This window comes from Silurus meridionalis, chromosome 6, assembly GCF_014805685.1.
Source record: "Silurus meridionalis isolate SWU-2019-XX chromosome 6, ASM1480568v1, whole genome shotgun sequence".
Classification (NCBI taxonomy): domain Eukaryota; kingdom Metazoa; phylum Chordata; class Actinopteri; order Siluriformes; family Siluridae; genus Silurus; species Silurus meridionalis.
In genome coordinates, this window is record NC_060889.1 from 12141719 (window position 1) to 12154432 (window position 12714).

The window sequence follows — 12714 nt, forward strand, 5'->3', positions numbered from 1 at the left end:
AAGTGATACTGGAGAAACTGTACTTATACTAACTTTTATGCAGCTTACATAATCATATTTATATACACACACACACACAAAAAAAAAAATATATATATATATATATATATATATATATATATATATATATATATATATATATATATATATATATATTTTTTTTTCCCTATATATTCTATATAAACATAATAAGCCACAGGTCAAGGTGTGTGTGTGTTTGTATAGTGCCTACAATGGACTCTATGTACATCATAGTTCAATAAATTTTTTATAAAGTCCTGTTTTATACCCATGCATAATTTACATCAAATTAATTAGATTTATTTCTTGCAATCTTGTCAACAATTAAATTAACTACGGCAAGCTGAAACTTCAAATCTAAGCCGCTCTATTTGACAAAATTGCACATTCACTGCAAAAGAAATGCAACATCTCTATCTAGTGGTGTAAATGGAAATATACACAAAAAATAACATTGCAGCATACCAGCATATAGAATATGCTAATATGGTTTCCCTATATGACAATTAATACAAAATAGAATCAATTGTTTTATAAATTCTGTTTATTTGCAAACAACAGTTTCTGATGAGTGACTTTGAAAGATTCGCAAAAGATTGTCAAAAATATTTGTCCTTTAGTGTGTTACCTGCATTTCGCATGGCCTTGGTCAAAAACATCTTGAATGTACATGAACCCTCCATGTGACACCAAAATACATTTGAATTATAAAATATAGCAGTATAAACATCTGAACTATTGATAATTACAAGTCTTCTTAGAAAACAGCACATCTGTTTAGCAGTGTTCTGTAACCTGCTTACTGTTATCCTAATGAAAATGGTAAATAGCAGTGTGTATTTGAAAAAATAAATTATAATGTCTATTGCACCTCCTGTCAATGGGTGTATAGAAAAAACATCTTTGCTCAAGTGTAGATTTGAATCTTCAGATGTAAATGTCTGGTTTGCAAAATCACTTTTCTAAAAGCCTACAGTGTAAACAAGATAAGAAAAACATCCAGAGAGCAAATGAAGGATATAAAAAGGAAATATAAGAAAAGAAAATAATCTTAAAACAAAGTCTTTAAATCAATTTAAGACACAAAATCACACAAATCACACCCCGGAAAGCTACATTGGGCAAAGAACAGTAGGTTTTTAAACACCAAGGCGCTCTCAAGATAATGCAGCAGGAGTCCATGCCGTTTTTGCCGTTTTCTGAGCATAGACAAAAACGCAAAAAGAATTCAGTTCCATTGTTAATCAATCATTAGAGTAACAAGCTCCTTTCACTACAAGTTTCTACAAGTAAGCTTCTATAAATGTTCTAATTTTCACTAATAGAAATGCTTAAGTATATTTTAAGACCTATACTCCTAGTTGGCCAATTTTAATAAGTCTTAATTCTAAATACTTGGCTCTAGAAGGTACCATTAGCATACACAATGGCTTGTTGTTTTTTTTTTTTTATTGTGATACAGTTCTGAAGATTGAGACCTAAAAAAAAGGCATAGTAGAGCAAAAGCAGCATTTGACCTGATGCCATCAAAAAAAGCAATTGTGCAACAAACTGCAGATCAGCATTTGCAAGCAATTTTCTCCACATGTAAACATGTCAATTCTTGATGGTACACATATCAAACTTTCAACCCGTCGAGCCAAGCGTTAAAGTTTTAATCAAATTAACTATGGCACATTTCTTGAAAAAAATGATCCAGCAACAGCTAATAAAAGGCTAAATATGGAGCTGAAGTACATGTAAATCCCTGATTTGGTCACATCTATTATTATTGCTAGAAGTTCAATTCGAATAGTTTTGACATACACAACAGTAATAACTACACGCTTCACAGCATAATAACAGCCTACTAAAATTATAGCACCTATTTGAATAAATATTTCTTTTGTGTGAATTTCTATTAAATGAATAAGCATGGGCAAATTTGGACAATGATTCAGTTCTTCCCAAATATAACAATATGTTTTGGATTTTTTTTTTGTTAGTTTTTTTTTTTTAAAGAAAAGAAAAACAGATTCCTGATGACGAATCTATCATGATTTAACATGTAGGCAAAATATCAGCATTATCCATATGATCGAAACAAATGTGCTTTTGCCAGTCTGCATTGTTCCATGCTGAGCTACAAATCGAATATGACAAGTTAATCAGTTTCTGCATCAGATCAATTTCATGCCAATATCAAATGACGCATGTCAGCTTCATTACGGCTCCAAAATCCACTGTCTAACAGTGTAGCAGCATGCAGAGTAGCGGCCAGAATGTAATTTCATAATAAAGAACTGCTTACATCAGCTTCTTCCATCTTCAATCATGCATAAAACATTAAAACAACTTTTAAGGGTTCCACAAAAAGATGACTCATTAGTTAGAAACTAAATACTGGCCTTTGGTCTTCTATGTATGGAATATGACAGTGTAATTGTGTTATTTCTTCGTCATTTTAATGGCCTGAGAATTAAAACCTAGTGTAAATGCACCATTAAAGGTTGAGGATCATACCAATAAAATAGTTTTCCTTATGTCCAAATGTAAATGTATTCAAACGAGTTGTGCCTAAACTGGTTCCATTTCACTCCTCTTAAACTCACAGGGTGGTGTGGAATAAATCCTTGTGTCCTTGACTGTTCATTGCAGGTGTTCCAATGCAGACAAAGTGATCCCCTGCCTCCCACTAACTATAGGCAGACAGACCCAAATACCTCTTATCTATCCAATGCTTATTAACCAAAAAGACTTGTGGAGCATCCTGCTGAAATGCAGGATGCTTAGAAAACATATCGCTGACTGGACACCAACCACAAGACCATTGTGCATGCTGATGCCTGTGTCACTTGGAAACAAATGCCATTTCCAGTTAATAAAGACCCATCCCTTTTATATGCAAAGCATGACAGACTATATGACTTCAAGCTACACAGCCACAAAGACAACATGACCCCTTGCCCCTTAACATACATTCCTTTTAAGCTTTGACTTATAAGACTAGCCATTTCAGATGAAAGTCAACCCTTGTGCCTTCTGATAGCCAAGACCATCACAATGTGCACAGTGGCCAAATGTATACAACTCGCTTCTATGAGTTCTAATGAAGGATCGTACCATCAGAGCTTACAATACTTGCTGCTTGGTTTGACTGTAGTCATTAGAACTTAGATTTACTAAGAATGCTATTCCACCATAGTACACCAATGAGTAATGTCAGACCAGTACGTGAAGCATTACTATGGTGAGGATGCTTACTTTATTTCAGCAGCCACATTAATTATCTCCATAACTCCCTAGGTATTACAGAAGAAGGTTGTCAGTCAGTAGCCATACCAATCACCATAACCAAGCATATCTTTCAGAGAGAAATTCCAGCATATGGATGAGCTAAAGGGTATTTCTAGCAAAACTTTTAAATGGACTAGTGTCCAACTGAAAAGAGATACTAACCCTTGCTTCCTACAATCTCAAACACAAACCAGCTGGAACTACAATCCATCTGGTCCTCAAAATCTTCCTCTTGGTTCCTAGACAATACCATATTGCAAGTCCATTCAGACAGTGTTGTGATGGACAGTAGTATCAACCATCTGGGTAGCAGGAGGTTGAGCAGATCGCTCTGTCTTACATAAAATATCCTTGGGTAAGCCCTTACAATGTCTTACAATGTCTTACAATGTCACCAATGGCAACTTTTCTCTCAGGGATGATCAGGTGGACAGTCAGTTACATTCATCTGCCCCAAAATGTCTAAACAGAAGCTGGATGGTATCAAGCATTTGACACCATCCATTTGATACAAGACAGTACCAAAATCATATCCTCTATATGAGATGTGCCAAAAGGTCTGTACTGCAGCTATGTGGGTGTCACTTTTCATTTTCTCATGATATTGTTGGCATTGTCTATTCAGGTGTTTCACACCACTCTTGGCTATCAAAAGAGGTGAAATAGAATGGTTAAGTGAGTAAATGTGACTTAATGAACCTCGGATAACTGCCAGAAAACTTATGAGGGAAAAAAAAAGGAGTTTTCCAGGTGTTTCACACAACCCCAGACTTCATATAAGCACAGTCATATATGTAACTAGCAATTTCACTGGTCACAAATATACTATTAAAAATCCTCCATATATAAATGGCTGCCATTTTCCAGAAAGCTGGCGTGAGGTCAGTTACACATATATCCCCTACTATGAAAGTAACTTACAATACTTAAAATTATTGTTTCAATTGCAACCCATGATTTAACTTATGTGAATAAGTTATAGTTATGTGAGCCATGAAATGCACTTGTCAATGAGCTGCTCTATTAGGGTATTTTAAAACATTCTCATGAAAATAAACATTTCATATCAAATCTAAGCACACTGTTGTTCAAGTACTTAGCACCAGACAATGTGGCCTATGCTAATTGAAGCAATATAAAAAAAAAAAAAAAAAAAAGAAGTCCATTCCCCTGTGGTGATGCAACATACAGTGTAGGACCCTTCTTAGTGGAACAATAAAATAATAAAAATACTATATCCAAATAAACCCAAATATATTATCATATAAATGCAATAACCATGCAGCAATGTATAAATACCCGTCTTTTCTAAAGTCTTCCAGAGTCTGACTTATTGATTTGATTGTCCTGATCCATGCAGGAAGAACAATTCTGGTGATCTGGTGAGTTCACAGATTTTGTCCATCATGCCCACAGATACAGTGTGGGAGTTTTCATACCTTCCTTCCACAGGGCCCTTATCATCTTCATTACAATGCACATTCTGGTGACACAGGTGACCCCTAGGGTGTGGAAAAACACGGGTCCTGAAGATGAGCAGAACAATGTGGGGAAACTAGGAGCAGACGGAGCCGAGTGAGGATGCAAGAGTGCACACAGGTGTGGGCCAGCCGTAGAAGAACGGGTCAGTCATGGGGAAAAGGAAGAGCAGGAAGAGCAACACCCCCAGCACATAGAAGAATAAAACAGTAAGGCGATGTGGATGTTCCAGTGCTGAACTCAATGCCGGAAAACCCATGTAGTTACAGAATGAGTGACACAGCACAGGGCCTACCAAGTGACCTAAGAAAAGCAGAAAAAAGCAAACAGAGTAACATAAGAAAGAGAACAAGGTAGGCTGTGGCTAGCTGTTCTAGATTTTTTGTTTTTACTTCTGAAAGCATTTAAAAAACGAAAATGCAATAAACATTTTCCTAAACAAATGTCCCATTTTATGTTTTGATTACCCATGTGCATAAATAAGGTATTACATAGCAAGTTCCATTTTCTCAAACATGAAATGATTTGCACCTGTTCTGAGAAATATAAAGGCAGTGTAAGCCCCAAATACTGCTGTGTATGAGAACTGGAACACTGCAACATAAACACAGACAGCCATGAAGCATTATAAGCCAAATATTTCATATTAATATAAATTAATACAGAGGTTATGAAGCTTTTGATATACCAGCAGAAAGAAAAATTCCTGAGATGGTCCCTTGTCTGAAGCGCAGGAGCTCAATCACATGGTGAAAATGTGCTGCCGTTACACACACACACACACACACAGAGTAAAATAAAACATTAAATTAGTACTTTTTAAAAAATTAATAATTACATTTAAAAAAAAATCACTTTAATGACACTCTGTAAGTTGTTCTGAAATGCCATCAATGTATATGTAATATAAAAAATCTGAAGACTTCTAGACACTCAAACCATATAAGAGTCTGCAGTTTAAGTTGCACTCTTGCACTTACCCACACCAAAAAAAAGTGGGCATGTGAAAATTGCTGTGGATGGTCCTGTACAGGGCACCAGCATGGGTAGCATACAAGCGCGGAATACCAGCTCCTCTGTTAGCGGTGCCACTACCTGATTCCTCAGCCAGCGCATGTCACTCAGACATAATGTCCAGAAGCGTGGATCTGTAAAAAGAGTAAATCGCTTAAAAATAACAGCCACACTGAAGTAGACTAAAGCCAGAATGGACATTTTTTTTAAATGAATGCCTGAACAATTTCAAATAAATTCAATACTTTAGTGCAAGAGCAGTTACACAAAAATGGCAGACAAATGACACAAAACAAGTCAAATTATTATTATTTCACTTTTTTTTTTAATGCAGTGGTGGTAAATACTACATTATGAACCAAATGCTTTCCGAAAGCCTGATCATTTTTGTCCGTACAAACAATAAGACAGAAAATTGCACAGACAGATGACAAAAATAACATATAGCAACATATCATTCATAGATAGATAGATAGATAGATAGATAGATAGATAGATAGATAGATAGATAGATAGATAGATAGATAGATAGATAGATAGATAATCCTCTCTCTCTCTCTCACTCACACACACACACACACACACACACATATATATATACTTGATTTGTGAAATGTGTTACTGATAATAAAGATTTTCTTAAAATGTTTCATGAGATGATCATTGACATATGTATGTCTAAATGTATGTATCTAATAAAAATGAAAACTGGGACTTGCATAAACATTGTTTAATCTACAAAACGTGTTTCTCACCAACAGCCACTTTGATTGCATCAATAAAGCCCCAGGGGCAATCCATGGCTAACTGGATTAGAGGCCCAAGGAACAGGACCTATGACAAGAAAGTAAACTGCTTCAGGGTGATCCTTTTAATATAGATTCATTTTAATAAATACTGAAAGTCCCATACATCGCATCGTTCTTCATCAAAATATTATAATTTGACCAGTATCAAAGAAGCATGGTGGGATGAAGAAGACTAGGTTCAACAAGTACCAGTAATCATGTACTACATGCCTGAAATGCCTAAAACCATGATTAGTTGTTCCCAGTCCTGGAGATCCATTACACTACACAGCATTACAATGAAACACCTGATCATCACAGAGACTGAAGTGAAGCTTGAAACTACAACAAGAAAAGAGCTGCAAGATACATATTTTTATGTGATGCACATTTATAGCTAACTTTTTAAAAAGTTTTCAATATTCATTCATAAAAGTACATAATCTGTAAAGTCTCTGTAAATGAGTTACTATAGAAAAAGCAACATTTCAGAAATGCATTCACATAAACCAAAAGTAATGTCATATCTTCTGTTCACAAAATGAACCAACACCTTCTGACCAATCCGATCCGACATTTCCAGTAATATTAACAATAATGTACATAAAAACACACACACTGTATTTTTTAGCATGCAAAAGAATGCTTGAAATGCTTCGAACATGATCATCTGCAGCTTTCACATGCATCAAATGCATTTGTTAAATCGATAGAAGTGTCCTAATGAAATCTAACAGCAGATGTCCATTCCTTACCATGGTCAGGATGAGGGGAAGAATGACGGCTGGAATGAGGCCCTCAAATCGGATTCCCATGAGAGCTAATAAGGAAGGAGTAGGCTTTTGTGGGAAACAGAGACCAATTAAAAGCAACAACAGAACAACAGAGCAGTCATATTAACCATTACTGTACCCTTTAACAAGACATAAATGCATTTGAAAGCTTTTGCTTTGTAATTATATGCATGTTATACACAGAACTGCCTGATTGTCGTATACTACTCATCTATCTATCATGTATGCCCTTGTTTTTAGCACATCTGTTGCTATATAGTGTGCTTCTGGGCCTTTGGTAATTTCATTATACATGCCTACAGTACATTATTAATATGCCTGGCAATATTCATTTTCACTGTACATATTCCCCCTGTCAGAATTTGTATTAATTGTCCTCTAGCCCTTTCTTAATGACTATCTATAGTACACTTGTACCTGCAGCACCCCAACAAACAAATCGGACAGCCAGCAACCATATGATATCTGCTCAGAAAGTAATGCATGTAAGAATTAGGTGTACCTACAAACTGTGTGTATAAAATACGTGTATAAATATGCAGCTGCATTTGCAAGAGCACAAACGATCGTGTGCATTTCTTGCACAGCATTCAAAACAATTAATTATTTAATTGAGGGTTTGGCTGTTGAAAAGGAATATAGTACTCTAGTTAATGCGATATGTAACATATGCCTTACATTAATATTTAACCACTGTTCAGCAAACATTTACTCAGCTGTGCAGCACATTAGATAGAAAGCCTTTGGAAATGGTCATACATGTTAAAATCGTTTACATACTATCACAGATTGTTGAGATTATATATGATATGAAGCAAACCTTTAACTCTTCTCACCTGAATGCCTGTGAACTCCTTCCATCCCCACACAAAAAGTGGAGAAACAGCTGATACAATCAGCACACTAGTGAAACGCCTCTTGATCACTGATGGGTGGTCCCTTGTAGTACAAATAGACAGACACACATGCAATCGGAAACACAAGGAATCAAATTAGACAGTGAAGTATATAGTAGTCTCGTAGTGGACACCTGTATGGGGAGAAAATGCAAGTGTTTTAAATTTTTCTGCGTGGAATTGAACCTTGTGCTATTTCTGTTTGTGTGAATCTCTCAGCAAGCCTTAGTTTTGCTTTACACTCAAGGCAAGCATTTTATTCACAGCCAAAATGAAACCAAAATCATTAGCTCTTATAAAAATCAAGTGGATATCCAAAAAGCTTGTCAGCACACGGTGGAGATTAGGGTTCAAGATCAGTTAAGAACCATACAAAGACAAAGGGTTTCCTGCATCTTTACATTGTGACACTAGGTTTTTAAGTTTAGAGGCGTATCAGGGAGAACAATGTTGATCTCTCTTTCCAGAAGGTGTTTATAAATAAAACATTAAGCCTTTTCAGACACCAATCAAAGCCTCTGCACAAATATCCATTACCTTGACCAGTATCCACAGTAACAGCATGACAGTGTGTACATAAAACACAACGTTCTGTAGAGCTAGTTAGAAGGTGCCATGGTTAACATAAAAGCAGATTGTGTAGCAGTATCCGAGGGCATGCAGAACAAACGATACCTGGGCAAGTCACTTTTCCAGACGTATAAACTTCCAACATAGGAGCATGCGAGCAGTAAACAGGACAGTACAGAGATCCAGCAGAGTCCAGCAGGAGGAACAAACTCATCACGGTGACTGCTGCTGCGCATCTGCTGTGAACTCAAACCCGGCATCAGATCATTGTCCTCTGGCATGGCGACCCTGACACCCCGCAGACTCCAGACGATCTAAGACTACCGTGTTTCACTACTTATACGTCGCAGATGTGTTTATAACAACGAAGATTTAACGCGTTGTTTGGTACTTCCCAAGCTACAAGTTAAAGACTGGTACTTGGGCGGCAATCAGTGACGTCATCAACATGCGCCATGCGCCTTTTTTATGCATGCAGGCGCGTCATTGGCGTGTCAGACAAATCAACAAATCAAATACAAATTGTATTTATAAATAAATAAATTATATATATATATATATATATATATATATATATATATATATATATAAGTAAATGAACAGAAGTTAAATCTCAATCAAATCATTATTTGGTGACTACACTTTCAATTCTTACTTTTGCCCACTTTGTACACTTGTACACAAAGTCAGGGGTTTTGTATGAACAGAGTTAGGAATATGATTAACCAGTTATACCAAGTAGGTGCTAGGATCATCAGTTTCAGATGTAAGTTGAAACAGTCATTAACTGAAACAGAAAAAGCTGTGTAGGAGGCTAAAAAACTGGATTCAGAACAGTCAAATCCTGCTACCTAGCTTGTGGTAGACAGTTTCATGTCATGAGTCATAAACTATGGCAAGACTGTGCACAGCAAGACTGGGGTTCCAAGATGTGCTGTTCAAGCTATTTTGAAGAACCACAATGAAAAGGGTAATTGTAAGGACCATAGATTGTGGTTGGCCAAGAATGAAAGACACTTCAGAATTTTCCTTCAATAAAAGCAGATGTCAAGCAGTGCTGTCAAAAACAATTTAAAATTGGGTTTTCATGGAAGAATTTTGGGTCCAAACATTTATACTTCTGACCTGATAATAAAGCTAAGTAACAAAACTATGCACAGAAAACATAGGAACTTGCTGCAGGTGATCTGGACTAATGAGTTAAAATATGAAATATTTTGCCGTAACGGAGCAAGTTGTTTGCCGAAGTGCAAAAGAGCGGTACTATAATGAGTGTCTGCAGGCAATGGTGAATCATGTTGGAGGGTCCATGAAAGTTTGGGGTTGCATTTCTACAAATGGATTCTACAATGCAAGTAGATGTTTATCCATTATGCAATTTCTTCAGGGAGGCATGATTGGTCACTTTTTTTTCCAGGCAATAACTTTAAACATATAGACAAAGTAATTAAGAGCTATCTACAAACCCAATTCCAAAAATTTTGGGACACTGTACAAATCGTGAATTAAAAAGGAATGCAATAATTTACAAAACTCATAAACTAATATTTTATTCACAGTAGAATATAGATAACATATCAAATGTTAAAAGTAAGACATTTTGAAATGTCATGCTAAATATTGGCCCATTTTGGATTTCATGAAAGCTACACATTCCAAAAAAGGTGGGACAGGTAGCAATAAAGGGCCGGAAAAGTTAAATGTACATATAAGGAACAGCTGCAACAGGAACAACAACATATGCTCCCATCCAGATGTCTTCTCTTTCAGAGAAGACCTTGCATTTTCCAACATCATTGCCAGACCACATATTGCATCAATTACAACATCATGGCTGCATAGAAGAAGGATCCGGGTACTGAAATGGCCAGGCTGCAGTCCAGATCTTTCACACATATGGCGCATCATAAAGAGGAAGATGTGATTAAGAAGCCCTAAGAGAGTTGAGTAACTAGAAGCCTGTATTAGACAATAATGGGACAACATTTCTATTCCTAAACTTGAACAACTTGTCTCTTCAGTCCCCAGACATTTGCAGACTGTTATAAAAAGAACACAGTGGTAAACATGGCCTTGTCCCAACTTTTTTGAGATGTGTTGATGCCATGAAATTTTAAATCAACTTATTTTTCCCTTTAAATGATAAATTTTCTCAGTTTTAAACATTTGATGTTTCATCTATGTTGTATTCTGAATAAAATATTGAAATTTGAAACGTCCACATCATTGCATTTTGTTTTTATTCACAATTTGTACAGTGTCCCAACTTTTTTGGAATCGGGTTTGTAGAACCGTGCAATCTGATTGCAAGCTGAATGTTTCTTCATCAGTGACAAATTCTCTGCTCTGTATGATCCACTGCACATTGATTGTCTCATGTAGAGGATAGGAGTGACTGCCCATGATGACTGAAAGCTTGGCAGTTGTTCTCTGAAAAATACAATCAATACAAATACAAAACCACAAACTCACTCCAGTTGTCACCTAAAAAAAAACTAAGATATGCCTACTAGGCTGTAGCAATCTAAATCAACTGGACAGGCTATTTTAGTTTATAATATGATTGATATCATGACCCAAATCATTATGAAGTTAGCCTACAAAATAAAATGTAAATGTTATTCATTGCATGAATTGTTTTTCTTTAATACATGCTGCTAAGATTACCTCTATTTTTGCCTATGTACAATCCCCTGAAATACAGCTTATTTATTGAAATGTGCAATATATATATTTTATTCAATATATTTTCTATTCTGATATAATTAGTGCCTTACAAATCATGCTGACACTCTTTCTTGTTTATTTGTGACACGTCATTATTTTTTTTAAAACCTACTCTTTTAAACTATCAGCTGCTATGAAACAATATCTTGTGGCATATAAAGAAAAATATATAAATTTGTATCTTCTTTTTTAAATGATTTTTATTAGTAATTACTATTATATATTTTTTTATTACATTGCACATTAATACCAGTTAAAACAATCCGAAATGTTTCCATACAATACAGCTAAAAGTCAGTGCTAGGTTTTTCAGGATCTCTGTGAAAACAAAAATACTTTCATATTTTCTAAAAACAAGCAAAAAAAAAATTATAAATATTTTATGTGAAGCAGCAGTTTCAGTACCACGCTCCATGTCTGCAATTTTTTTTTATTTTACCAATGTTTTAAAATACACGTTCTTCTGTTGATGTATTATTGCAGTTACAGTAATACACAATTGCAAATGTATCGTTGAAAAATGCGTGCACACTGGCACAGTTTCAGTAGTAGGCTAATGAGTATCAATAATTTATGCTTATGCTTGGGGAGATTTCTTACTCTGCTATATTGTTTCCTTCAGCCCAGCTTAATTTGTAAATATACATTTTATATATATGTTTTATGTGTTTTCTTTTAGGCCATGCAATAACTAATAACTTACAATGCTTATAAATGAACAGAGGCATCCAGTGAGTTGGTATTCAATTCTTCTTTTTCCCTTCAACCACAAGGGGTAGTGTGAAACGTCTGAATACAGTAATCTTGAACCGCCTAACAATCCCTGACAGCTTCTTGCTTAGCCAGTGCAGGTTCTAAATAATAGAACTCTAGGGGCAATGAACTGGAATTCACAGAACCACAGCTACATAGTAAACATGTGTAGTGTCATTCTATTTAAATTTTATCAGCATATTTATTTAGCTGCATGATCATGATCTCCATAATATGGCATTCTATAATCACCTTCTCATGAACCTTCAACACTCAAAATTATAGCATTGCATTATTGCTTAATTCAATTTACACTTCCCTTATAACAAAATGCAAATGCAAAATGGTCAAACCAGTTGTTATAATCTGTCATGCTTAAATTTCTATTGAACTTTT

General features: G+C 35.4%; 1 protein-coding gene across 2 annotated transcripts; it reads right to left on the minus strand.

The window, feature by feature from the left end:
• Window positions 1–547: 547 nt before the first annotated feature.
• rce1a (Ras converting CAAX endopeptidase 1a) lies at window positions 548–9269 on the minus strand. Of its 2 annotated transcripts, none has more exons than XM_046852318.1 (8): window positions 8944–9269; window positions 8209–8311; window positions 7334–7417; window positions 6546–6624; window positions 5757–5924; window positions 5465–5536; window positions 5308–5370; window positions 548–5079 (listed from the first exon to the last, which is right to left on the minus strand). In XM_046852318.1, exons 1-8 carry the CDS (start codon window positions 9117–9119, stop codon window positions 4853–4855), a joined length of 972 nt encoding a protein of 323 aa, XP_046708274.1. In that variant the 5' UTR covers window positions 9120–9269; the 3' UTR covers window positions 548–4852. The 2 variants fall into 2 exon arrangements, with proteins under 2 accessions (XP_046708274.1, XP_046708275.1); XM_046852319.1 differs by having other exon boundaries at window positions 7334–7398; window positions 8944–9080.
• Between the last annotated feature and the right edge of the window lie 3445 nt (window positions 9270–12714).

Bases quoted from the DNA above. Each gene is read 5' to 3' on its own strand.
- rce1a (XM_046852318.1), bottom strand. From the start codon at position 9,119: ATGCCAGAGGACAATGATCTGATGCCGGGTTTGAGTTCACAGCAGATG. The intron at 5,371-5,464 runs GTATATCAAAAG...TTTATGTTGCAG, and splicing joins AGGAATTTTTCTTTCTGCTG to TGTTCCAGTTCTCATACACA. The intron at 5,080-5,307 runs GTGCAAATCATT...TGCTTTTCTTAG, and splicing joins CTTTATATTTCTCAGAACAG to GTCACTTGGTAGGCCCTGTG.